The sequence below is a fragment of the Cotesia typhae genome, unplaced genomic scaffold, assembly GCF_013202065.1.
Source record: "Cotesia typhae breed Kobodo isofemale line unplaced genomic scaffold, CoteBio_Ctyphae contig_43, whole genome shotgun sequence".
In the NCBI taxonomy this organism is placed as follows: Eukaryota; Metazoa; Arthropoda; class Insecta; order Hymenoptera; family Braconidae; genus Cotesia; species Cotesia typhae.
Window position 1 is genome coordinate 415,738 of NW_027423752.1, and position 23,496 is coordinate 439,233.

The 23,496-nt window shown below is 27.7% G+C and overlaps 4 protein-coding genes across 12 annotated transcripts in view; 2 read left to right on the top strand and 2 right to left on the bottom strand.

Annotated features, from left to right (window-relative positions):
- The window catches only part of LOC141528374 (putative helicase mov-10-B.1), a 66,719-nt gene that overhangs the window by 18,310 nt on the left and 24,913 nt on the right, over nucleotides 1-23,496 (bottom strand). The gene's annotated exons all lie outside the window — the stretch shown is intronic.
- Nucleotides 137-19,270, top strand: Nmnat (nicotinamide mononucleotide adenylyltransferase). Of its 4 annotated transcripts, XR_012479355.1 has the most exons (6): nucleotides 294-534; nucleotides 652-1,064; nucleotides 1,832-1,933; nucleotides 2,485-2,645; nucleotides 12,312-12,450; nucleotides 19,135-19,270. XR_012479355.1 is itself a non-coding variant. In XM_074244364.1 (5 exons), the coding sequence occupies exons 1-5, from the start codon at nucleotides 459-461 to the stop codon at nucleotides 4,980-4,982; spliced, it is 2,943 nt and encodes a 980-aa protein (XP_074100465.1). In that variant the 5' UTR covers nucleotides 137-458; the 3' UTR covers nucleotides 4,983-5,608. The 4 variants fall into 4 exon arrangements, 3 of the variants coding, with proteins under 3 accessions (XP_074100465.1, XP_074100466.1, XP_074100467.1); XM_074244364.1 differs by lacking the exons at nucleotides 12,312-12,450; nucleotides 19,135-19,270 and adding an exon at nucleotides 2,792-5,608 and having other exon boundaries at nucleotides 137-534; XM_074244365.1 differs by lacking the exons at nucleotides 12,312-12,450; nucleotides 19,135-19,270 and adding an exon at nucleotides 8,144-8,283.
- On the bottom strand, nucleotides 8,152-14,512 carry LOC141528353 (ABC transporter G family member 20). Of its 4 annotated transcripts, XM_074244372.1 has the most exons (4): nucleotides 13,190-14,512; nucleotides 10,842-11,024; nucleotides 10,304-10,439; nucleotides 8,152-10,207 (listed from the first exon to the last, which is right to left on the bottom strand). In XM_074244372.1, exons 2-4 carry the CDS (start codon nucleotides 10,903-10,905, stop codon nucleotides 8,152-8,154), a joined length of 2,256 nt encoding a protein of 751 aa, XP_074100473.1. In that variant the 5' UTR covers nucleotides 10,906-11,024; nucleotides 13,190-14,512. The 4 variants fall into 4 exon arrangements, with proteins under 4 accessions (XP_074100473.1, XP_074100475.1, XP_074100472.1 ...); XM_074244374.1 differs by lacking the exon at nucleotides 10,842-11,024 and having other exon boundaries at nucleotides 13,190-14,509; XM_074244371.1 differs by lacking the exon at nucleotides 13,190-14,512 and having other exon boundaries at nucleotides 10,842-11,355.
- On the top strand, nucleotides 8,704-23,229 carry LOC141528352 (ABC transporter G family member 23). 3 transcript variants are annotated; one of them, XM_074244367.1, is made up of 9 exons: nucleotides 8,704-8,795; nucleotides 19,135-19,349; nucleotides 19,444-19,534; nucleotides 20,179-20,358; nucleotides 20,426-21,440; nucleotides 21,524-21,639; nucleotides 22,341-22,411; nucleotides 22,489-22,754; nucleotides 22,821-23,229. In XM_074244367.1, the coding sequence occupies exons 1-9, from the start codon at nucleotides 8,751-8,753 to the stop codon at nucleotides 23,120-23,122; spliced, it is 2,301 nt and encodes a 766-aa protein (XP_074100468.1). In that variant the 5' UTR covers nucleotides 8,704-8,750; the 3' UTR covers nucleotides 23,123-23,229. The 3 variants fall into 3 exon arrangements, with proteins under 3 accessions (XP_074100468.1, XP_074100470.1, XP_074100469.1); XM_074244369.1 differs by lacking the exon at nucleotides 8,704-8,795 and adding an exon at nucleotides 17,676-18,222 and having other exon boundaries at nucleotides 19,121-19,349; XM_074244368.1 differs by lacking the exon at nucleotides 8,704-8,795 and adding an exon at nucleotides 17,678-18,222.

Below are 23,496 nucleotides of genomic sequence, written 5' to 3' on the forward strand. Positions count from 1 at the left end.
TGTTAAAAAATTATCAAGTGACAGCTAACTTTAATGTCATTAAAATTATTCTCCATTTTAATTAACTTAATGTCATAATCCATTTAATTTTCACTTGTCATCAAAATAATTACTGCGCATGCTCAAATTTAAAATTATATAATAAAAAAAAAAAAAAGACTGTAAAATTGATAAAAAAGTAAAAAATTTTTTTTCTTCCACAAGAAAAAAATTTAATGGAATTCAGGAACAAAATTTAAATGTAAAAAAAGACTTATTAAAATTTCTAAATACAACTTGACATTTGATTACAGCAGTAGTTTAACAAAGATGGCAGAACCGTCAAGTATCAGGTATAAATGTCGTCGTGTGTTATATTTTTATACGTGAATTTAATTTTATTGTCGAGTGGACAGCAGTTGAAAATGTTAAAAAAGTAAGAGAAATTATCGAATAAACCAATTAATCAAATAATAACAATGACACCAACACGTGTAATATTAATGTCATGTGGAAGTTACAATCCACCAACGAATATGCACTTGAGAATGTTCGGTAACTATATCTATACTTATGAATTATTTAAAAGAGTATAAATACATACATACATGATACGTATTGTATGTTTGATTGATCAATAATATTTAAATAACTTGACTAATTATAATTTAGAAATCGCACGTGATCATTTGCATCGGATGGGCACTCACATGGTTGTGGGTGGTGTCATGTCACCAGTTCATGACAGTTACGCTAAAAAAGACTTAGCTGTTGCTGAACATCGTTGTGCAATGCTAAAACTAGCGTTGCAAAATAATGACTGGATACGTGTTAGTACCTGGGAAACGCGACAAAACTGTTGGACCAGAACCAGAGCCAGCCTTAAACACCATCAAAATTTATTAAATTCCGTTCTTCAAAATTCAGATGGTAGCATTCGAAATCATATTGACATTCAGGATCTCGAATGGATTCCAGAAAATATTCTTAATGGCCAGGATAGAACTCCAATACAGATAAAACTTCTCTGTGGAGCTGACTTGCTGGAGAGTTTTGGAAAGCCTGGTCTTTGGGCTGATCAAGATGTAGGTCTCAAAAATAATTTATTATGTTATTAAAATTATATGACATTCAATTTAGCTGTCACTTCACTATTTTTTTTAACAAATAAATTATTAAAAAAAATGGACTTGTAGAAATTTTAATAAATTAAAAATGCAATTTTTTAAAACAAATTTTTTTGGTTAAAGAAAATAAAAAAATTATTAAGTGACAGCTAATAATAATTCGGCTGTTCAATTTTAAAACAAATTTTTATATATGATATTTTTTAGTATTGCTGCATTTATTATCATTTTTAGACATTAATTTCAAGTAATTTTTCATGAAAATTAATTTAGCAGATATACTATCATTTTAAAAATTTTTTAAACAAACAAATTACGTCAAAGAAAATGGACATTTAGAAGATGAAAAAAATAAATATTGCAATTTTGTATAAATAATTATTCGGAGCGAATATATCTATTAAAAAAAATTAAAAAATGGTCAAGCGACTGCTAATTTAAATGTCATAATTTTTTTTTTTTTTTAAATATTTATATTCAAGTATTTTCTATTCATAAATCAAATTTTTTATCAATTTTGCGCGCAAACTTTTTTTTTAATAAGAAAAATTTTTAAAATTCTTAAAATTGTCAGTGATTGTGTTTTGAAATTGGGCAACTGAATTTATGACACTGAAATTATCAGACATCTGACATGTTATTTTTTTTAATTTACACTTGTAATTTTGTTTTTAATTTTTTTAACTTTAATTTTATGATTAATTTTTAATAATCTTTTATTTCAGATTGACGCTATCGTTGGTGAACATGGTTTAGTTGTAATTACTAGAGAAGGCTCGAATCCAAATAAATTCATTTACGACTCAGATCTTCTTTCAAAATACATGGTAAAATTATTTTAAATATTTTCATTAAATTAAACTAGCAATCTTGCAGTCACTATGTTACTGCGGTGGCTTGTGAACTATAAATAAATAAAATTTGGCTTTATTAAATAATGAATTTTGTTAAATTGGACTGTAATTTCTTAAATATTGACGTTTTTAAAGATACAAGCTCGTCCCGATGTTACATTCATCAAGAGCTTTCATTTAAGTACCCATATGCATTTTTGATATATTTTTCATATATACATATATGTAATATATATATATATATATATATATATATATATATATATATATATAAAATATATGAAAAATTGATGTGGGTACTCAAATGAAAGGTCTTAATGAGTGTAACATTGGGATGAGCTTATATCTTTAAAAATGTCAATAGTTTACAAGATACAAGGTCATTTATTAATTATGTATCTAGAGATAGAGCATTTTCGAATACAGTCTAAACACTTATTTACGATGAATTATTTTATTCTTTATTAATTTTTCAAAATTTTATATCGATATAAATTATTAATATTAAATATTAATGATTTTAGCATAATATTCATATCGTTACCGAATGGATAAACAATGAAGTGAGTTCTACAAAAATAAGACGTGCTTTGAAACGTGGTGAAAGTATTAAATACCTCACTCAGGACGCTGTAATTGATTATATTTACAATTGGGGATTATACGACGTAGTTACTTCAACAACGTGAGTTTTATAGGATTTAATAACATGTTTACTTAATTGACAGTATTTTTTTTATATTTTAATTTATAAAATTTTTACTCTGAAAAAAAATACATAAAAAATAATTTATATGAAAATTTTTTCACGCTGCATACGGATATTTAAAGTAAGTTAATATTGACTACGTCAGAAAGCAATAATTATTTGCACATTGACGATAAATATAAAGGTGCTTTTTTGACACCTTCACCGAGCGATGTTACAATGGAAAGTCTAAGTCCAGTGGAAATAATCTCAATCGATCTTACAGAATCTGTGATAAAGAAAAATATTATTAATTCACCCGTAAAACGTTCAATTGCGATTAATTCAGATGACAATGAATGTATGCGCGAAAAATTTATAAATATTATTACGGAAGAAAATTCAAATAATAAAAATAGTAATATTGTAACTACGGCTAAGCCTTTGTATCCTGGTCTTGCAAAGCAGATTATTGCCACTGAGACTGGAAAATCGCAAATATTTTGGGAGGTAGGTTTAAATGACACCAGCACAAGCGTTAATAATTTAATTTATGACACTGAGAGTGACATTGATAAAACTGAAGTTGATTGTACGACGGAATTAAAGTTAGAAAATCAAATAAAAAATGAACAAGATTATTTAAAGTCTGAGCAAGCTGATGGTCCGTGCATAATTAATGATGAAGCAGTAGAGGCTGATGATAATAATGATGTTGAAATAAATAGCCAAGATGAAGAACAATTTAAACTTGTTGATTCAATGGAAAATAATGATGATCAAAGTGTTCTTACAGATATTATGGAAATGAGAGAAGTATTGTCATCCCCGTCGATTCCAGAAATTCAAGAGAAAAATGAAGCTCAGTATCTAGATCTTGATATTGATGATTTAGTAGATAAAAAAATAGATGAAATTCCTGGATGTAAAATTAATATTGAGTCTAGTTCTCGGGAAAATATTAATAGCAAATGCTTGCAATCTATGGTGAGTTTAAGAAAAATTTCTAAATCTTCAAAAAATTTATCTGAACAAGTCGTACCGATGATTGACGATGAAAGCGAAAGCAGCACTAGTGAAAATACCAGTGAAGAAATAAAGAAAAAAGATACTTGTAATTTTTTAAAACAAGAAACTCGAAAAGCCTTTCAAGGGAGTCTTGAATCAATAGTACGTAAGCCTCAAGCTATGTCTAAAAAATCCAAGAGCTTTGAGTACATAAAGGCTGATTTATTGCCAAAAGAACTGAATTTAGTAGAAATAGGTGATATTAATTTAATAGAAAAATCGGGTAGTTCAAAGTCCGAGACATTTGCTACAATAAATAGCGTAAAAACTATTTTTAATACACAGACTGAAGAATATTGTTCAGTATGTTTTAGTAAAGATCAGTCTTCCGGTAAAAATCTTTATACAGTTCACTCAACAAATAGCTCGCCGGTAGATCCCGATTCTACAGAGTGTGAAATTTGTAGCTCGTGTAACCTTCAAGGTGTCGAGTCACTTCCAGAAGAGCCTCAATGTGAGTTGTGTAAAATTTGCGGAGATGTTGCGATGGAATCAGACGGAGTAGCTTCTTGCAGACCCGAATTAGATGAAATAATAGACTCCAGACTTCCGAATCAATCAACGTCTCTTAATATTAATCGGCAAGTTGCTAAAAAATCTAAAGCCAGCAAGCTTGATAAAAAAACATTTGAAATTGCTGATGAAGAAACGGATGAAGCTAATGATGAGCAAGATGCGATTGGCAAAGAAGAAAGACCTGCTTCTACGTCTATTGAAGAATACTCTGACGATTCAACTCTGGATGACGTGGAATTTGAAATTGAAAATTGTGGGTTGGAAATAGAAGCCAGTAATAACCCTCAAGATGCTGCTCAATTTACTGAACATGCTTCGGAAGAAGAAAAGTTGGAAGAAATTAAAGCTACTGATGATCAGTTTAATGAGTCTAAACGAATTAATCGAGGAAGCTCGCTTATTAATCGCTCCGTGCCAAAACCTGACTCTAAAAAACGATACTCGTCAGTTGACAATCTTCAAGGTTCGAAGAATGTTAATTTAACATCACGCGAGCCTAGAATAGTGAAGAAAGACCGCATTGTCGCTGGATCCGTCGATAATATTCGTGTTGCTCGTGTTAACAAAAGTCCTCACAAACTTCGCATGTCTGCTGATGACGTTGGTCAAGCTATTAAAGAGGCTGAAGACTCTTCTCAAAAATTGACGCGTCAGTCTAGTGAGAAATTACGCGTTGGAACTGATACTGTTAAATTTATTATTGGCAAACATGGTTTGAAGATTGTGAGCGATAGAGAGACGGCTTTGTAGCTAAGGATTTATACTGGAATGCTCTAGTCCCCCTAGTTAATTCCGGTATATTAATAAATTAAAATTAATTTAAAGAAAAACAACAAAGTTTAAGTACATACACTAAACCGACTCTAAATCACTTGATAATACGCGTTATTAATACCAAAAGGGCGTATAAAAAATTTTTTTTTCACTACAATTAATCTAAAAATGTTTGTAACATGTTTTTGCGGGCTCACTTTTCGTACGGTGATCGGAAATTAAAAAAATTAGTTTGTACATGTTCTTAAAATATATATCTTCTAGTTAAACCAATAAAAAAAATCAAAAAAGTCAAAAAATCGTAAATTGGCACACTTCAGAAAAAAAAGTTCGATTTTTTTTAATCTTTTTTATGGTTTTTTTGGTAAAAAGGGTTAATTTTTGAAATTTTTTTTTGGAATGTTAGAGATTTAACTAGAAGCTATTACTATAAAGTAGACGTGTAAAAAATTTCATTGGAATCAGTTAAGAACTTTTTGAGTTATTCCGCCTGCAAATTTAAAAAAAGTCATTTTGAGAAAAACGAACTACTTAAATGAGTTTTTAATATATAAATATATAAATAATGATAATTTTGTTTTGAAAAATTACAGGCATATTTTTGAGATAATATTCTAACGATTGATGAAAAAAAAAAAAATTTTTTTTTTTTTTTTTACATGTATCGTCCCCTTTAATTATAATTAAAAAAAAAAAAAATGATACTCCCTTTTGGCTTTAGAATTTTTTTATCTTAAAGCCAAAAAGTCGTATACAAAAAACCTTTTTTTATTCACTTTTCTTACAGATCTGAACGTTAGAAACATTTTTAGTTTGGTTGGAGGAAAAAATTTTTTTTTATATCTGCAGACCCAAAAGGACGCAGATATTGAGATGCGCCCTTTTGGCATTAGTACCGCAAATAATTTAACTTTCATTTTTTATTGATAAGACAATCGTTATACTTTAAAATACTTTATCAATCCGTTTAATATAATAAATATAAATATTAAAAAATGTTCATAGGTTTAAGAAAAAAAAAATACTATCGGAGTCATTCAATGGAGCTTCCATTATACAATTAATTTAATTAATTACTTAAAACAAATACAAAATAATTTTAAAAAAATTTTCTCTAGTATTTTTAATAGCTTGTACGCTTAAATATTTTGCACGGCTATGCACTTGATAGTTTTAGTTGCTTTTATATTTTTATTAATTATTATTACTACTATTTATTAATTAGTAATTTTATCAGTCCTTTTCGATAAAAAAGTATATTAAAAAAAATATATAGTTAACTAAATAGAAGTATATTTAAATGAGCGTTAAATTTAGCTCAGTATTGGAATTGAATGATGTGAATGATTAGACAATAGATTATGCAAAACTTCTGCGCAATCTGTCCTAAAAAAATGAATAGTTAAATTAAATAAAATAATAGATAATAAAATAAAATAATAAATATATAAAAAAATGATTGCGGAGAAGAATTTTATCTGATTTAGCATGTATGTGTTTTCAGGGTGCAACAAAACCTGCATGCCTTCTGTAAGACAAATAGTTGATCGTCTTGTTCCTGTTGATCTCGTTGGATGTGGCTGTTGTCTTCTTGCTGATAAAAATAATAAACCTTGCGCTATTGATAATTGTAGTGTTGGCGTACCTTACATTAGTAATAAACCTGTCAATGCTATTAATAACATTAACAACAAAAAAAATGATAATAATAACAAGAACAAAAACAACAGTATCCGAAATATGCGTCTAAATCTTACGGACAATACTTCTATTTTAATAAAGAACTGCAGTCGCAATACGTAGCGGTCTATGGCTGATAAATGAGCTAAAAGTAGTCGATTAATTAATTGATTAATTGATAATAATTTTAGTTACTTCATTTATTTTATTAGACTAATTATTTGAATGAATTATTTATTAAGACTGAATGCACATCTATATTTATTAATTTAAACTGTAATATTTATTGCTTGTTATTAATTACTTAAATATTTAGAATTTACTTTCAGATAAATCAAAACTGTCATTAGATTTATTTATTCCATCACCTGCAAGTGTTGCGAAAGCAATTTATTTTTTTATAAAATTTATATCTTATTAAAATTATAATAGATGAATTTTATTTTTTAAATTGTTAATATTTTTAGTAAATTAAAAAAAAAAAATTTAACTGTACATAGAATTAATGATACTGCACTATTAAGGAAGACACACAAAGAAGATGATGAAGAAGAGGATTTTATTTTTTGCGACTGAAGTTTTTACAGTTTCCTGATAACGATTAAGGGGGATAGCCACTGTAAAATTTCAAAAAAAAAAAAAAAAAAAAAAATTTTTTTACGGCTGCTTGAATCCAAAAAAATGAGAAAATTTTTAACATGTCGCCATTTTTTTTTAAATCCAAATTTTTTAAATTTCTCACGTGGAACGATAACCAGATGCATACAGATTACAACGCAGTTTGGTTTTTTTGTTTTAGATAATCCGTTTTTGAGTTAGAGATCACACCGTGGTGGGGTAAATTTTTTTGGTGATCCGCAAAAATGCTTATAACTTTGTAACAACATGAAATTTTTTTAATAAAAATTTAGGATCTTCAATGTATAAGATACCGCCGGATAATAAGTCCTGTTACTTATTTTATTTTGTTTAAGAAATCTTTTTTATTAAATTAATTTTTTTTTTTTTTTTAATTAAAAAGGTAAAAATAAATACCGCGTATCTCCAAATTCCTTTATTATCCCGGTCAAAAAAATTCAGTGGCTATCCCCCTTAATAAAAATAAAATTGCTTTAAAATAGTTACTTGTTGAAATTAAAATAAATTAAATCTAATATTATGTATTACAATTGTTTTTATTATAATATATGCAGCCAAAATAGAATTTAACTTATAATGTCTACACCTAATTAGAATATTTACTATTCAAATAAATAAAATATCATATACATATATGATATAAATTGTATAAATGAATAATAATAATAATAATAATAATAATTAATTGAATATAATTTCCTTATGTTTTATTCTTACCATAATTTAAATAATAAATTTATAAATAAATTAATGTACAACACTTCCTTCGGGCACTGACTAGAAGTTAAATTCAATTAATTGATATAAAAATTTTACAGAAAAACACCTACGATTTTTTTGTGCGCATTCCGAGGAAGCACAAGAGTACAAGAATAGTAATCCAGCCTGCAACAACTAGGAATCCTTGGTAAACTTGTGGGTTACCAATTTCATATCCTTTATCAATGATATTCCTGACCGCGAGACCGGGAATAGTCGTCGGCATAATGAAACTGATCCACTGCAAAAAATTGGGCATTCCTTCAATTGGCCATATACAACCGCACAATAAAATCACTGGATAAAAGCTTCCAGTGGTAATATAATTGGCTACTGTGTGTGATGTACAGAGAACAGATACTAAGAAGCCATAACACATTCCGCACACACCCATGAAGAAAACAAGGAGAATTACTGCAGCAAGTGATCCATGACATTCAAGATGCTGCGTAAAAGCAAAAGAAATTGTCAAAGTTACTTGAATGACAATAAGTGTTATCTGAGTCAGCAAGTGGGATATTAAAATTTCAGATGTGGTGACACCTTGAACGAGACTTCTGTTCCAGACTCCTTCATGGCGATCTGCCAGAATAATTGATGAAGACACCGAAGTAGCCAGAAAAAAAGTAACTGTTAGCAAAAATCCTGGAGCCATAAATTTTGCGTATGACTGATTTTCATCACCAAAAATCGGCTCTTCAAATTTCAAAGGTACATTCATCAATCTTCGTGTTAAATTGCACTCTTGAATAATATCACGGTAAATAATTATAAATTTATCATAAATACTTTTCTCAACAAAGAGACCGATTTGTCGATTTCCCATGTCAAGGGTCAAATCGATTTCTCCGCTATTAACTTCTTTGCCTTCCCAGAACTTAAGACGCTCACGTAAACCCATAGAGAAATTTTTACCTATAAACATAGCACCGACAGTCTCTCCGTGTTTTACAGAGTCCATCGCGGTGTTTATATCACTGTAAAATTTATTTTTAGCAACTGTACGATGAAAGCCATCGAGAAAACGACAACTAATGTCAATTAATTCACAATGCCGTTCTTCGGGTGAGTAATCAACTCTTCCAAGATATTTTCCGGAATGACAGTTTCCAGCTTCGTAATTAACAACAGCCATGCTGAGGTTCTGAGGTTCTCCACCGATAACTGAGAAAAAAATATTTATCTGAAGAATAGGGAAAACCAATGAAAATAAAATTCCACCTGGATGACGGACGAATTGAAGGAAATTTTTAATCATTAGCGCTTGAAATCGACGCCAGCGTAATTTAATATTAAAATCATTATTCTGTATGACGGGATGCAGATTGTGAGGAAGCGGTGAAGCAGGATTTGTTGAGTATCTGTAAGCAGAGTGTCTTCTAGTTCTATTGCCATTTTGATCCAAACTAAATTGTGAAATTTCTTCCAGCTCAGTAAGATACTCAGTACTTGCATTAATTTGCCTTCTTTTTTTTTCTTCTTCACTGTCATTCTGTTTTTGACTTAATCTTAAAAAAGCTTCTTCGAGAGTATCACAGCGACACTTTGCCAACAATTTATGCGGTGACATTTCTGCCAGCATTTTTCCGTGCCTCAAAAGACCGATTTTGTCAGCGAGTTTTGTCTCTTCAATATAGTGGGTGGTTATTATAACAGTTACACTTTTGTACCTTGTTAAATTATAAAGAAAATCCCAAATATTTTCCCTTAAGATAGGATCCAGCCCCACGGTCGGTTCATCGAGAATCAAAAGCTCTGGCTCGTGAATCATCGCACAAGCAAATGATACTCGACGCTGTTGTCCGCCGCTCATTTCCTTTATAAGCCGATTTTTAGGAGGCAGCTGAAGCAACTCTGACAGAAAACCATGGCGCTCGTCAATAACATGATCTTCAACTCCATTTATACGCCCGAAATAATACAGCGCACCAATAACTGTGAATTCCTTTACAAGAGATATTTCCTGCGGCATGTAACCGACTTTAGGACCGGGCACTGATGATGCTTTACTGCCCGGATGCCCACCAAGCGCAAAGATTTCTCCACTATCAAGTGAACTGATTCCCACGATACACGACAGCAATGTTGTCTTTCCGCATCCGCTGGCTCCCAATAATCCGTATCTAAATCGATAAAATTAATAATTATTATTATTATTATCAACGTTTTAATTAAATTAATTATTATTTATAGAAAAAATATTTCCACGTGATACTCACATAGAACCTCGTGACACTGACATATTCAGTCCATCGAAAATTGGTTTGCCACTTCCGTATTTCTTCACTGCGTTTCTCACAACGACTGCTTCATCATATGATACCATTCTTAAATCTCTTATTCTTGTCTGAAACACTTTAATGAAAAAAAAAAAAAAAAAAAAAAAAAAAAAAAAAAATTAAGTTTATATTATTTATTATTATTATGGTGTTTTATTTAAATTACTTATTAGTTATTTTTTTTTTTTTTTTTTTTTTTTTTTAAGATCTTTATAAAAAAATAAACTAGGTCTAGAAAATTATTTTTAAAAAATTGAAAGACATTTTATAATTTTAAATATTAAATAAATTTATTAAATTATTTATTTAAAATTATAAAATGCCTCTCAATTTAATTGTCATTATTAAATTAACCAAATTTAATGTCACCGATTAATTAACTTATAATTGTATACCTACTGTTGAATTAAATTGTAAATAATTGACACGTTTTATTTAAAATAGGTGAATCGGTAAATATATAGGTCAGAAGAAACACCTGTTATGTGGTCCACCAGAGCGATCTGAAAGGGTCGAGTGTGCTCGAAAGACTGCACTGGCATGTCCAGGACCGGATTAGATTTACCGTTAAGAACGCTAGCCTACTCCTGTTATGTTCTTCCCTCAGAAAGACATACATTCATGCATTTATACCCAGCACTTGTACTTGTTATTATTGTTGCTGCATTATAAAAATTATTTTATATGGAAATGAAAGATCTTACTGGTCTATTAAAGCTCCAGATGAAAGAGCCAGTTACAGTTAAATCAATAAGTTAATCACGTTACACTGTCATCAGAAATTTATTTTGTTGTAATTATCATAAGCTTACAAGTAGCATCACGTATTATTGTTTAAACATTTGCTCGGAGAAAATAATACTGAAGTTTGCGGTCAGCTGTCAGTTTTAAAAATTTTTTTCAACAAATTAATTACAATAAAAAAATGCTTCAAAAATTTTCACTTGTAATTTTTATAAATTTTCATGAAATTAAAGTTAGCTGTCACTTGATAATTTTTTAATTTTATTTAAGAAAAAAATTAGTTCTAAAAAATTATTTTTAAAAAATTGGATTTTTGAATTTTTTTAATTTCTAAATGTCAATTTTTTTTCCTAATTTTTTTTGTTAAAAAAAATTATTAAATATCTGCTAAATTTATTTTTAATGAAATTAAAGTTAGCAGTCTCTAGAGAATTTTTAAATTTTAATTAACAAAAAAACTATTAAAAAAAAATTGAATTTTTGATTTTTTTAAATTTCTAAATGTCAATTTTTTTTGCCATAATTTATTTGTTAAAAAAATTTTTAAAAATTATTAAATGTCTGCTAATCTTATGACATTAAATTTAGCTGTCACTTCACAATTGTTTTAATTTTCTTTAACAAATAAATTATAGCAAAAAAAAAAAAATTATTAAAAAAATAGACTTGTAGAAATTTTAATAAATTAAAAATGCAATTTTTTAAAAATAATTTTTTAGCACAAATTTTTTCGTTAAAGAAAATTAAAAAATTGCCAAGTGAGAGCTAACTTTAATGTCATAATTTATTTTCATTAATTTTCACATGTAAAACTTTTTAATAAAATTTTTTTTTAATAATTTATTGCTATGAAATTTCAAAAAAAATTTTAAGATCTATCAATTTCAGTGTTATCGGAGAAATTTTATTGTTTTCTTCACTGAGATATTAATCTTAAGATTGAATGATCTAAAACTAAGCTAAAACACGCGATGGTATGATTTAAGTCGTTGATAAAATAGATGAAATTGATACGAAAATATTTTTACGGTCCAAGAAGATTGAGCGCGAGGAAAGCAATTGTTACTTTTGCTGAAATTCAACCATTTATTTAACCCCACTCCATTACTTTCTACATTCGCCTATTTACTGTCTCTTTTTTTTTATTCAATTTTTTTTATTTATTTATTTATTCATTAATTTCTTTTTTTACAACTTCTTTTAGGAGAGTAATTTAAAAGTTTACGGGCTTAATGGAAATAAAGTTATCGAGGAACATAATGGAGTATCAGAGAAAGTGGATGCAAAAAACATTTTTAAAATAATAACAACAACAACAAATAACAACAAATTGTAAAGTAAGAGTAAGTATAGACAGAGAATCAGTTCGTATGATTTGACAATGCGCGGATACCTTTACAATTAGTTGCGGAAGTGGTAAAAGTCGGTTGGCAGGTCGTTGAATCGCTCTCATCGTGTCTTACAATTCTCTTTTTGTTAGTTTTTTTTTTTTTTTTTAAGCTTAAATTGCTAAGGATATTTTATATCCAGTGTAACGGGATTTTAAATTTGCGTTCCTTTTACGCGCCAAAAATCTCTGTAGTAAATAAATTAATAAATAAACACCCAGATTCTAATGGATGACCTAGTTAAGGTAATGTGTCACTTTTTTACTGTATTACATTAAAGTTAGCTGTCACTTGACAATTTTTTAATTTTTTTTAATGAATATAAAGTTAGCTGATATTTCAAAATTTTTATAAATTTTTTTTTTTTAAATTTCACTTAAAAAATTTAAATAAAAATTTTCACATATAAAAAACTAGAAAAAATATAAGTGCAATTTTTTATAAATTGTAATAAAAAAAATTAAAAATTTTTAGACGTCTGCTAACTTCAATTTCATTTTTTTTAACAAATAAATTTGCTCCAAAAAATTATTTTTAAAAAATTGCATTTTTAATTTATTAAAATTTCTAAATGTCAATTTTTTTTGCCATAATTTATTTGAGACAAAAATGATTAAAATTATCAACTATCTGCTTAGTTAATTTTTTTTTTTATTGTATTTAAATTAGTAATTATAATTAAATTAATACTTACAGAAGATTGTGTATTCAATATCCAATTTTAAATAATTTGAGGTATTTTTAGCTGTCAGCTGTCAATTTTAAAAATTTTTTAAAAAATTAATTATAATAAAAAAATGCTTCAAAAATTTTCACTTGTAATTTTCATTAATTTTCACATGTGGAATTTTTTAATTAATTTTTTCTATAATAATTTAATTGTTATAAAATTAAAAAAAAATTTTTAATGTCTGTCAACTTTAGTGTCATGTATTTTTTGGGAATTTTTTATGTTCACGTAAAGATTAAAATTTACACACACCCTTTTTTGACATATTTAGAGAATTATGTAGAAAAAATTAATGAAAATTAAATTAACCGACTTTTGATAATTTTTATAATTTTTTTTTCATTGTATAAATTATTACAAAAGAAATTCACATGTAGAAGAATTAAAAAAATCATAAGTGCAATTTTTTTAAAGTGTTAATTAAATTATAAATTAATTAATAAAAAAAAAAAAAAATCAAAAATGTTTCGTAAAAAATTAAATAATTTTATGTTGCGCTTAAAATTTCTGACGAACAACTAAAAGACGACTGAGGTATTTGAGCAATTCCCTCTTACTTGAAGAATTTATTGTTGTTGCAGACGTTTTACAGCCAACTTAAACATCTGAATCAGCAAATTATTGAACTGGTCAATTTATACACGTTGATAATCGCTTGCACAATTTTTTATTATTTTATCATTGAAAATGATTTTTATCTTGAAAATTTGTTGATATTTTCGTCAAATTTTCATTTATCTTCAAGATGTTTAGGTAACAAATTATCGATCAAATTATTGTTTTTTGATAAATTTTTGTTTTATTTATACAAGAGTCTTAAGACTCTTTAAATTTAATTATTAGTCCGTAAATTATTTACATAGAATCTGTTAGATGACACCACCAGTTTCAAATGACATTATTTGTTTTCTGTTCGCAAATATCGGTATAGAAATTTTAATCAATTCAATTGATTAATACTTCAACAACGAAGAATAAAGAAAAAAAATTATTTTATGCTGCAAAAATTTTTCTCCAAATTAAATATTGATAAAAGATCAGACATTTGTTATATTTTTTCACATATCAGATATTTTTTATCATTTCATTAAAATTAATTTTTATTTAAGAATTAAAGTAGTTTTAAATAAAAAGTTAATTAATTTTTTTCTATGATAAAATTTTTTAGAATTATTGAAAAAAATATGAAACATTATTTTCTCTCCGTAGATTCCTAACTTATCAGTTTGAATTGCAAGAACTGGTAATATCCTTGTTGCACTCATGATTATAAAGCTATTACAGTTATATATATTTTTTTTAAAATAAATTAGAATTAAAAAAAAAAACTCTCAGCTACGAAATAGATATTTAAAAAATCTATTACGTAGTAGAGCGTTTTTTAATAAAATTCTTCTTTGTCTAGATGGAAAATATAAAGCTGCAATCGTAGGGACCAACTAAGTTAAGTAAATTTTATTTAATTTAAGATTTTTTTCGTCTTGATTCAAGACAATGAAACTCTTAAAAATTATTTTCATGGTTCAAGAATTTTTATCTTGATTCAAGGTAATTTTTTTTTTTTCAGTATACTTTTTACAATTTTTTCAATAATACTGAAATTAACCGTCAGCTGTCAATTTTAAAAATTTTTATAACAAATTAATTATAGTAAAAAAATGTTCACGTGTAATTTTTCTTAATTTTTACACGTGAAATTTTTTAATTAAATTTTTTTTACTTGAATAAATTTTCAAAAAATTAGAGATTGGGCTCAATGATTTTTTGAGATTTTTAACTCTAATAAAAGTAAATTTTAAAAATACTATCGCTATATCATTTAAACATTTATAAAGAATCTTTTGAAGAGCAATTGATAAAACATCTTATGTACAAATAGATTTTTCTATTAAAATTTTATCAACCTTGATCAATAATCCCAAGATACAATTCTCCCATTATAAAAAATGATAATAAGACTTTTTAAATATCAAATGTTACGAAATTAATATTTTAGTGACCTTTTGAAGGTCTAATTAACAGGCCCGCTCCATCAGTAATTTTTTTTAAGTGTTTATTAAAATATTTTTAACATTGAATACAAAGAAAAGATTTCAAAAGTAACAGTTTGATAATTAAATTTACCTCTAGAAAATTAAAAAAATTTCAGTAATTAATTATTTATATATTTTTAAAATTTAAAAATTTTACAAGGATAATTTGTATATTTTTCGGTTATTATTTAAAAGTGTTTAAAAATTAACATTTTTCATTTTTTTTTATTCTACTTGTTTTTACGGCGCATTTATGATAAGAAATTTCGTAAAAAGAAAATAAAGATTTCGATAGCTTTTTTTCCTTTAAAAGTTACAAAAAAAAAATTGGCTTTCATTTTTTTGGATAAAATTTCTATTTTATCTTTTTTTGAAGTTTTTGATATAAAAAATTGATAAAAAAAAAAATTTAACATGCCCCAGCATGGGTTGATCCCTATTGTAAATAATTATCTATTTTTCTCGCATACTTTTAAATTCATCACCTCTGAACAATCCTCATTAAAATTCTTCACTACGACTCTGAATCCATATTTAAAATAAAACAATTTATTCTTCTTCGTAAGAAAAATATCAAGTAGTTAATTATTTTGCGGAAAAATATCCAGAGCTTATTTTCCCGACTTTAACATCAAGTTTAAAATTTATTAAAACAGTTTTAAAATAAATTAAAAAAGAATATAGAACCCAGAGCATAAAACAAATTAAATTCTCAGCTCATGATCTAATTAAAAAATCTTTTGAATTACTCTTTAAAATTAAATAAAATTCATATGTATCCATCGAACGTTGTATAATATAAAATCGAATAAATTGAACATGAAAAAATTATCGATCACTTCACAATACACACGACAGATCGAGGATAGTAGTAAGTAATACCTGATAATTACACATTAGACATAAAAATATAAACATATTAATTAATTTTTTAGGTTGAATTACGTAAATAGCTTAAGACAAACAAAAAGAGATCTCTGTTGGTGTTTGTCGTTCAGTTCGTCAAGGCGAGCTTCTTTTTTACGGAATTTATTCTTTTAGCACACACGTATTTAAACTGCATCATTCATACAACAAAGTCTTTACGAGTTTTTGTTTAAGTTCGTACTTTACATTATCATCTTTCGTTTCTTCATTACTATTATTTTTTTTTCCACATAAAATAATTATTCCCGACGATCCAATTCTCTTCAAGGTAGTTTTCGAGGTCCCGCAAATTCTTAGAAAGGATCGACGGAAATTTACATACTTAAAACTATCATTGATTAGAATATCTTCAGGAAAACGGCCTTCAGAGTAAGTGTGACTCATTACAACAAATACAGCAGTGTTGAACTTTTTAATATTTTAAAGAGCGCCTTCATATATTAATATATTTTATCACGCAGTTACTTTATTTTCATTAGAATAGATTTTTTATACACAAATCAATTATTAATCATCGTATTTGACTCTTTTCTTACAACTGAGGATGTATCTTCTTTTGCGCAACTACTTGGTAAGCAAGGACAGGTCAGGTCAGGGGCTAGTATCCTTGGGTACGGTCCAAAGTCACTCAAACAAGTTTGCAAGTTTTATTTTTCGTACGCGAATGGGGGAGTCCCATCAAGAACGACCGTGTCTCGGATCTACCAGGACCAGTATCTGTTTTTTTTTTTTTTTACTTATTTTATTCTTCTTCATGCCCACTCTCTATCATATATACTCTGTACGTTCTCCGAAAAATTTCTAATATTTTATTCATTTGATTAATGCTAATACATTTTAAAATAAAATATCTTTCTCTATTTGATAAATTTATTTTAGTATTGAATTTTTTTATTTCATTATCGCTTAGTCATTTTTGTGCGATGTTGCAAGCGCTAAAACTTTCTCTTGATGATGCTTCAGATTACTTTTAAAAAGACTCAATATCTCGGGTGTTTTGATATAAGTTTAAAAATATATAGACATCTAATTTTAAAATGGTAATTTGTTGTGAAAAATTTGGGTTTAATTTTTGCACTGTAAAATTTATTGAATTTAATTTTTATTTTAAATTAAAAAAATTTTAAGACATTGTCTTACAGAGGATTAAATTTTTTATAAAAAAGTCTTGCAATTTTTTTATATTTCACTCAAAATTTTGGTAATTTTTTAATTTTAATTTGTAGAAACGATATTTAAAATTTTTTTGAGCAATAAAATTTATTTTTCAAAATTTAATAAAAATCAAATAATTTTTTAAAAATTTTATCAAAAAATTGATTTTTTTTTACATAAATTCCATAAAAATATACTCTAAATCTCTAAACTTATTTGAATAACATTGAATAATTTTCACCCCACCAAGAACCAGAAAAATGTTCTCCACAGTATTTTTTAGTGTATTATTTATTTTCTGAACATCTCAACACTATATCCTGAAAGCAAAATATTTCAAGATCAATCAGTTGTTAAAGTGCATGTTTATAAAAAACTACTAATTAATGTTAACGATAAATGTCAACTCAGCAGAACCCGCGGGATAATCCACCGTTCAACGTTCATGGTCCATGGTTCGCAGAAAGATACAGCCTCCGAAACCCTCCTACGTCTCTGCCCCTTGACGTTTAACTTCTTTTTGCGATCTGCGACATACAGGGCACACGTCATCGGGTCTGTTGGTGAGCGAGCCAGCACAGGTGAGGAGACAGTAAATGTTGCACAACCGGATTGATTCTTGGTTTGAAACTACGGTCCGCATGAGCTTCAGTCTTAGTCAGTTGGTTGTAACTTCCACAAGTTAATTTAACTCCGATCAAACCACTCTCTATTTCAAATTCACCTGGCCACAGTGCTCTCTTACTCCAAATGACCTAATGGTTTCTCAGACCTCGTAATCGAACAATTCTTGTTTTTATTGTTCTTTCTTCATTGTGTTATTATTTTAAAATTTCCTGCTAAATTATTTACTCAACTATTTGGATTGTGATCCAGTGACGGGTAATTTATTTTTCCATCTTTACTTATTAATAATTAAATAAATGTGCAGTGTTAATTTATGTGAGTGTTAATTATTTATAAATTGAGGAATTAGCAACCAAAAATTTTACGCGCTTAAATTTTAAATATTAAATTTGCCGCGCTTTTTTTAATTTTTTAAATATTCAAAACTTCTTCTTCAAAAAATAAAATACATTATTATTTAACATTGGATGAAAATGATGAAATTTCATTGCATCACAAATATCTGACATTTAAAACTTATGAAGCTTTCTCATACATTCTTTGTGTGTATTTTGATTACATTAAACATTTTTTTAGTTTAAGTTTTGATTAGTCAGCATCAATTACTGTACTTTAATCGAGCAATAACAAAAATAATGAAAAAAAAAAAAAAACAAAAAATAAATAAATAAATTTTCCTGTCTCCGATTTTATTATTTTTATACTCTGTGATGTAACTCAGGATTCCCAAATCCAGAGAGAAATTACTTTTACATTCAAACGTAATAATATTCTGTTTTATTATTTAATTAATATTGTGTCGTATTTATGTTTCATAAATTCCTGCGTAGTATTGAAGCGTTTAATGAATAATAATAATAATTAATAAATAAAAATAATGTCAAAAAAAGAATAATAAAAAATAAATGCATTGATTTCACCAGAAATTATCTGGTCGCTAGTCGGGCAATCGGTCCAGCCGAGCATGCTTATGATAGTGAGAGTCTGTTACATCACGGCATGCTAACCCTACTTACATATAAAATATATCGGTATATAACATGAAATCATGTGCGGTAAAAAATAAATAATTCGAAGAGTAAGCGGGAGAATAAATCAAGTTTAAAGTAAAAAAATACTTTTTTTTTAATAAATATTTGGGAATTAATTTTAGAAAAATTTTTTAAGAGAATGGAGCCTACGGAGCCAACGAGTATGAGCTCCAAAGTAACATCTATTGAATTGAAAACTCGAAGAGCACAATTTCAACCTCAGGTGTCGACTTTAGATACCCGGAGGCGGCATGCGATATGTGTAAGAAGAGCCTTTAAAAAATATGGGCCTAAGAGCAATCCGAATATCGTCCTTGATGGACTTAATATGACGGTTCCCAAGGGTTGCATGTGAGTATGCTTATGGAAAAGTCACGCGATGTTGTATAACTTAATAAATCACTTATAATAATAAATGATTTTTCCTATTTTTATGATTACGTAGATACGGACTATTAGGCTCAAGTGGATGCGGTAAAACCACATTGCTTTCATGCATTGTGGGAAGACGCCGATTAAATGCTGGAGAGATTTGGGTTTGGACTAATATACATTTTTTACTTAAGGAGATAAAAATTTTAAGGATATAATTTTATTTTTACTTACACAGTAAATAATTTTGCGTCATTGCTTCAAAAAATTGTGTTAAAAATTTTTATGTTAAATATTTTACACTTTCTTGTGTTAATTTAACACAATAAATGTTAAATTTAGACATTTTAAAATTTTTTAAAAGAGTGATAATTAACTTTTTTTTTTTTTTTTTAATTGTTTATTTTTAAAAAAAATTATATCAATAAAATCAAATAGAAATTTCGTTCAAAATAATGAAAATTAAAATATTTGACCTTTATTTCTTTTTTATAATTTATTAAATAATCAATAGATATTATTTCATTTCAGTTTCATTAAAAAATTTTATCATAAAAGACTTTTAACTTATAGTAATTAATTAATAATCCTTTAACAATTACAAAAAAAAATTAGTCAATTTTTTGACATGTCACACTCAATATTCACTTAAATAAAATCCAATACACAGTAAAAAATTTTCTGTCATCGCATAAAAAAAAATTTGTATTAAATATTTGACATAAAAATTTTTAATACAAAATTTTTTGATGCATTGACGGAAAAATTTTTACTGTGTAAAATTTTTCTAAATATAATTTATTTTCAGGTTCTCGGAGGAAAACCAGGATCTAAAGGATCTGGAGTGCCAGGTCCACGTGTGGGTTACATGCCTCAAGAAATCGCATTGTACGGAGAATTTTCCATCCGTGAAACATTTATCTATTTTGGATGGTGCGCTGGAATGACTACAACTCAAGTCGACGAAAAATTAGAATTTCTAATCAAGGTAAAGTCGTGATAATCTTACAATCCACGAAAATAAAATTGATAATTAATAAAAATATTAATTAAAGCTTCTGGATCTACCAAACGAGAACAGATTTGTTAAGAATTTATCAGGTGGTCAGCAACGGCGAGTATCAATAGCCGCAACTCTGTTAGCAGACCCGGAGCTTTTAATTTTGGATGAACCGACAGTGGGAATAGATCCAGTTCTGCGACAAAGTATCTGGGATCATTTGGTTAAAATCACCAAAGACGGTACAAGAACAATAATCATCACGACTCATTACATCGAAGAAACCCGACAGGCAAGTATAATCGGTTTGATGCGAGGCGGTCGATTCCTCGCTGAAGAATCGCCAACAAGGCTCATGGAGATGCATCGAATGGACACACTCGAGGAAGTCTTTCTCAAGCTGAGCAGACGGCAAAATATGGGATTGAGACGGCGCAGCAGTATCCTCAGCAGTGTAACAGGTGTACCGCCGGATATTGATGTCGATGATGAAATGAGCGGTGAATTCGGTGATAACGTTAGTATCTCTAGTCGTCGACGCAGTATTGCTGTTACTTCAGACGACGATCACATACCAGAGCTGCCGCCTGAAGAGAAAGGCCGTACTACTTTCAAAATGCTTGATCCACAGCACATGAAAGCGCTCATTTGGAAAAATTTTTTGTGGATGTGGCGAAACGTTGGAATGATGCTTTTCATAATCGGACTGCCGGTCCTACAGATAATAATATTTTGTTTGTCAATCGGTAAAGATCCGGTTGGTCTTTCGATTGCCGTTGTTAATAATGAGTTGAATAGAAGTACCGATCTTTGCTTACCAACCATTGGTTGTGACCAAAGAATGCTCAGTTGTCGATTTTTAAAACACTTGAAAAAACGTAAAGTTGTGTTTACTAATTACGAACAAGAAGATGATGCGAGACACGCTGTTAAAAAAGGTTGGGCATGGGCTGCTGTTAGTTTTCCTAAAAATTATTCGGATTCGCTTATTGCAAGATTAGAAAGCTCTACTGATGTTGATGAATTCACTGCTGAAACTGCTAATATGTTTGTCGTTATGGATATGTCTAGTAAGTTTATTTATTTATTTATTTTTTTTTTTTTTTAAGGAAGTCTTTAAAAAATTTACTTTTCTTTTTTTTCTTACTTATAGATCAACAAATTGGTCAGTTACTGCAACGTGATTTTTACTATTCATTTCAAGACTTTGCTAGAGAGATGATGGTCGTTTGTAATAACAGCGAAAAACTCGCGAGCATCCCGATAGATGTAAGTATATAAATGTTCAATGATTATTTATGCTTTAGTCTTAGAAAAAAAGCATCATTTGATCATACTCGGGATGGAAAGGTAGATTTATCAATTTCAGCATATTGTAGTTAAAATAAAATAAAATATTTGATACTAAAACGGACAGAAATGCAAAAAAAAAATATTTTTCGGGAATCAACGTATTTTTACTTTAAATCCTGCATAGAAATGATAAAAAAATTTTTTAATTTAATAAAGAAATTATCACAAATTTCAAATTCCAAAAAATTTTGATCAAAGTTAATTTCAAATTTGAAAAATAAAATTTTTGATTAAATTGATCAATTTTTTTTTTTTAAATTGTTCGTTTTTTTTATATACTTTTAGAAAAAATCTATCAAAAACATCAAAAAAAGATAAAATACAAATTTTATCCAAAAACATGAAAGCCAAAATTTTTACCAACTTTTAAAGGCAAAAATACTATCGAAATCTTTATTTTTTTCTTTTGCGACATTTTTTTTATCATAAATGGGGTTGACCTCACTTGTAAAAACAAATTTTCGATTATAAGGCACTCTCTGATGCTTCGCATAAAAAAATAAAAATAATTTTTCTAAAATTTTATTACAATAAAATTATAAATAAGTTTTTAAAAAAATAAAAATTTTACTAGAAATGAATTAATTAATATTAAAATATTTATTTAATAATTTTAGTTTAAAACACCAATTTATGGACCACAAGAACCAAATTTCACAGATTTTGCAGCTCCAGGCATTATATTAACGTACGTAATAATATTCCAAAATAATAAAGCCATCAATAAAATAATTACTAATTTTTTTTTTTAATATAAATTTACAGGATAATATTTTTCTTATCAGTCGCATTGACATCAGGTGCTATGCTACTGGAACGTAACGAAGGTCTTCTTGAAAGAAGTCTAGTTTCAGGATTAACTGGAACGGAAATATTATTCAGTCAGGTGGTTACACAATTTGTCGTGATGACCGGGCAAACTTTAATGGTTTTAATAGTGACATTTGCTGTATTCAAACTGACATGCGAGGGTGAAATTGCCTGGGTAACTGTTTTGACAATCCTCACTGGTCTCTGTGGGATGTGTTTCGGTAAGACTATCACTAATTTACATAAATATAAATAATCTTGAAATAAATATGATTTATTACTTCCAGGATTCGTGATTGCTTGCGTGTGTGAGACAGAAAGAAGTGCGACATACATGGCGATGGGTTCATTCCTCCCGATCGTTATGCTCTGCGGAATAATATGGCCAGTCGAAGGAATGCATCCTGTTCTACGTGCTATTAGCTATGTACTACCTCTGACAAAAAGTACGGAGTCAATTCGCGCTATGTTAGCCCGGGGTTGGCTTATCTCCAATCCGACTGTTTATGAAGGCTTTCTCGCAACTTTCATTTGGATTATTATTTTCCAAACTCTAGCGATATTATTACTTAAATTTAAAAAAGGCTAAACAGACTTTTAAGTAAATAATTATACATATCTTGGTTTTAGATTTATACATTAGTTAATTAAATATTAAAAATAATAATATAAAATATAGGCTTTAATTTTAATCAATTAAGATTTATTTTAATGCTATCATTTGCTCAATGCATTTAAGATTATTTATTTTGTAAATTCTTATTATATTAAACAAATAATTATATTTTATAAGTACGCAATTAATTTGTAGTAATAAAATAAGAATTGTTTATTTTTTAAGAAATATGATGTATTGTACAGTTTATTTTATTAATAAGTAATTGTCACAATTAAATATGTTTTCTTGTTGTATAAAAAATTTTTAAAAATCATTTGTGACTAGTTGTTTTCTTTTTTACCAAC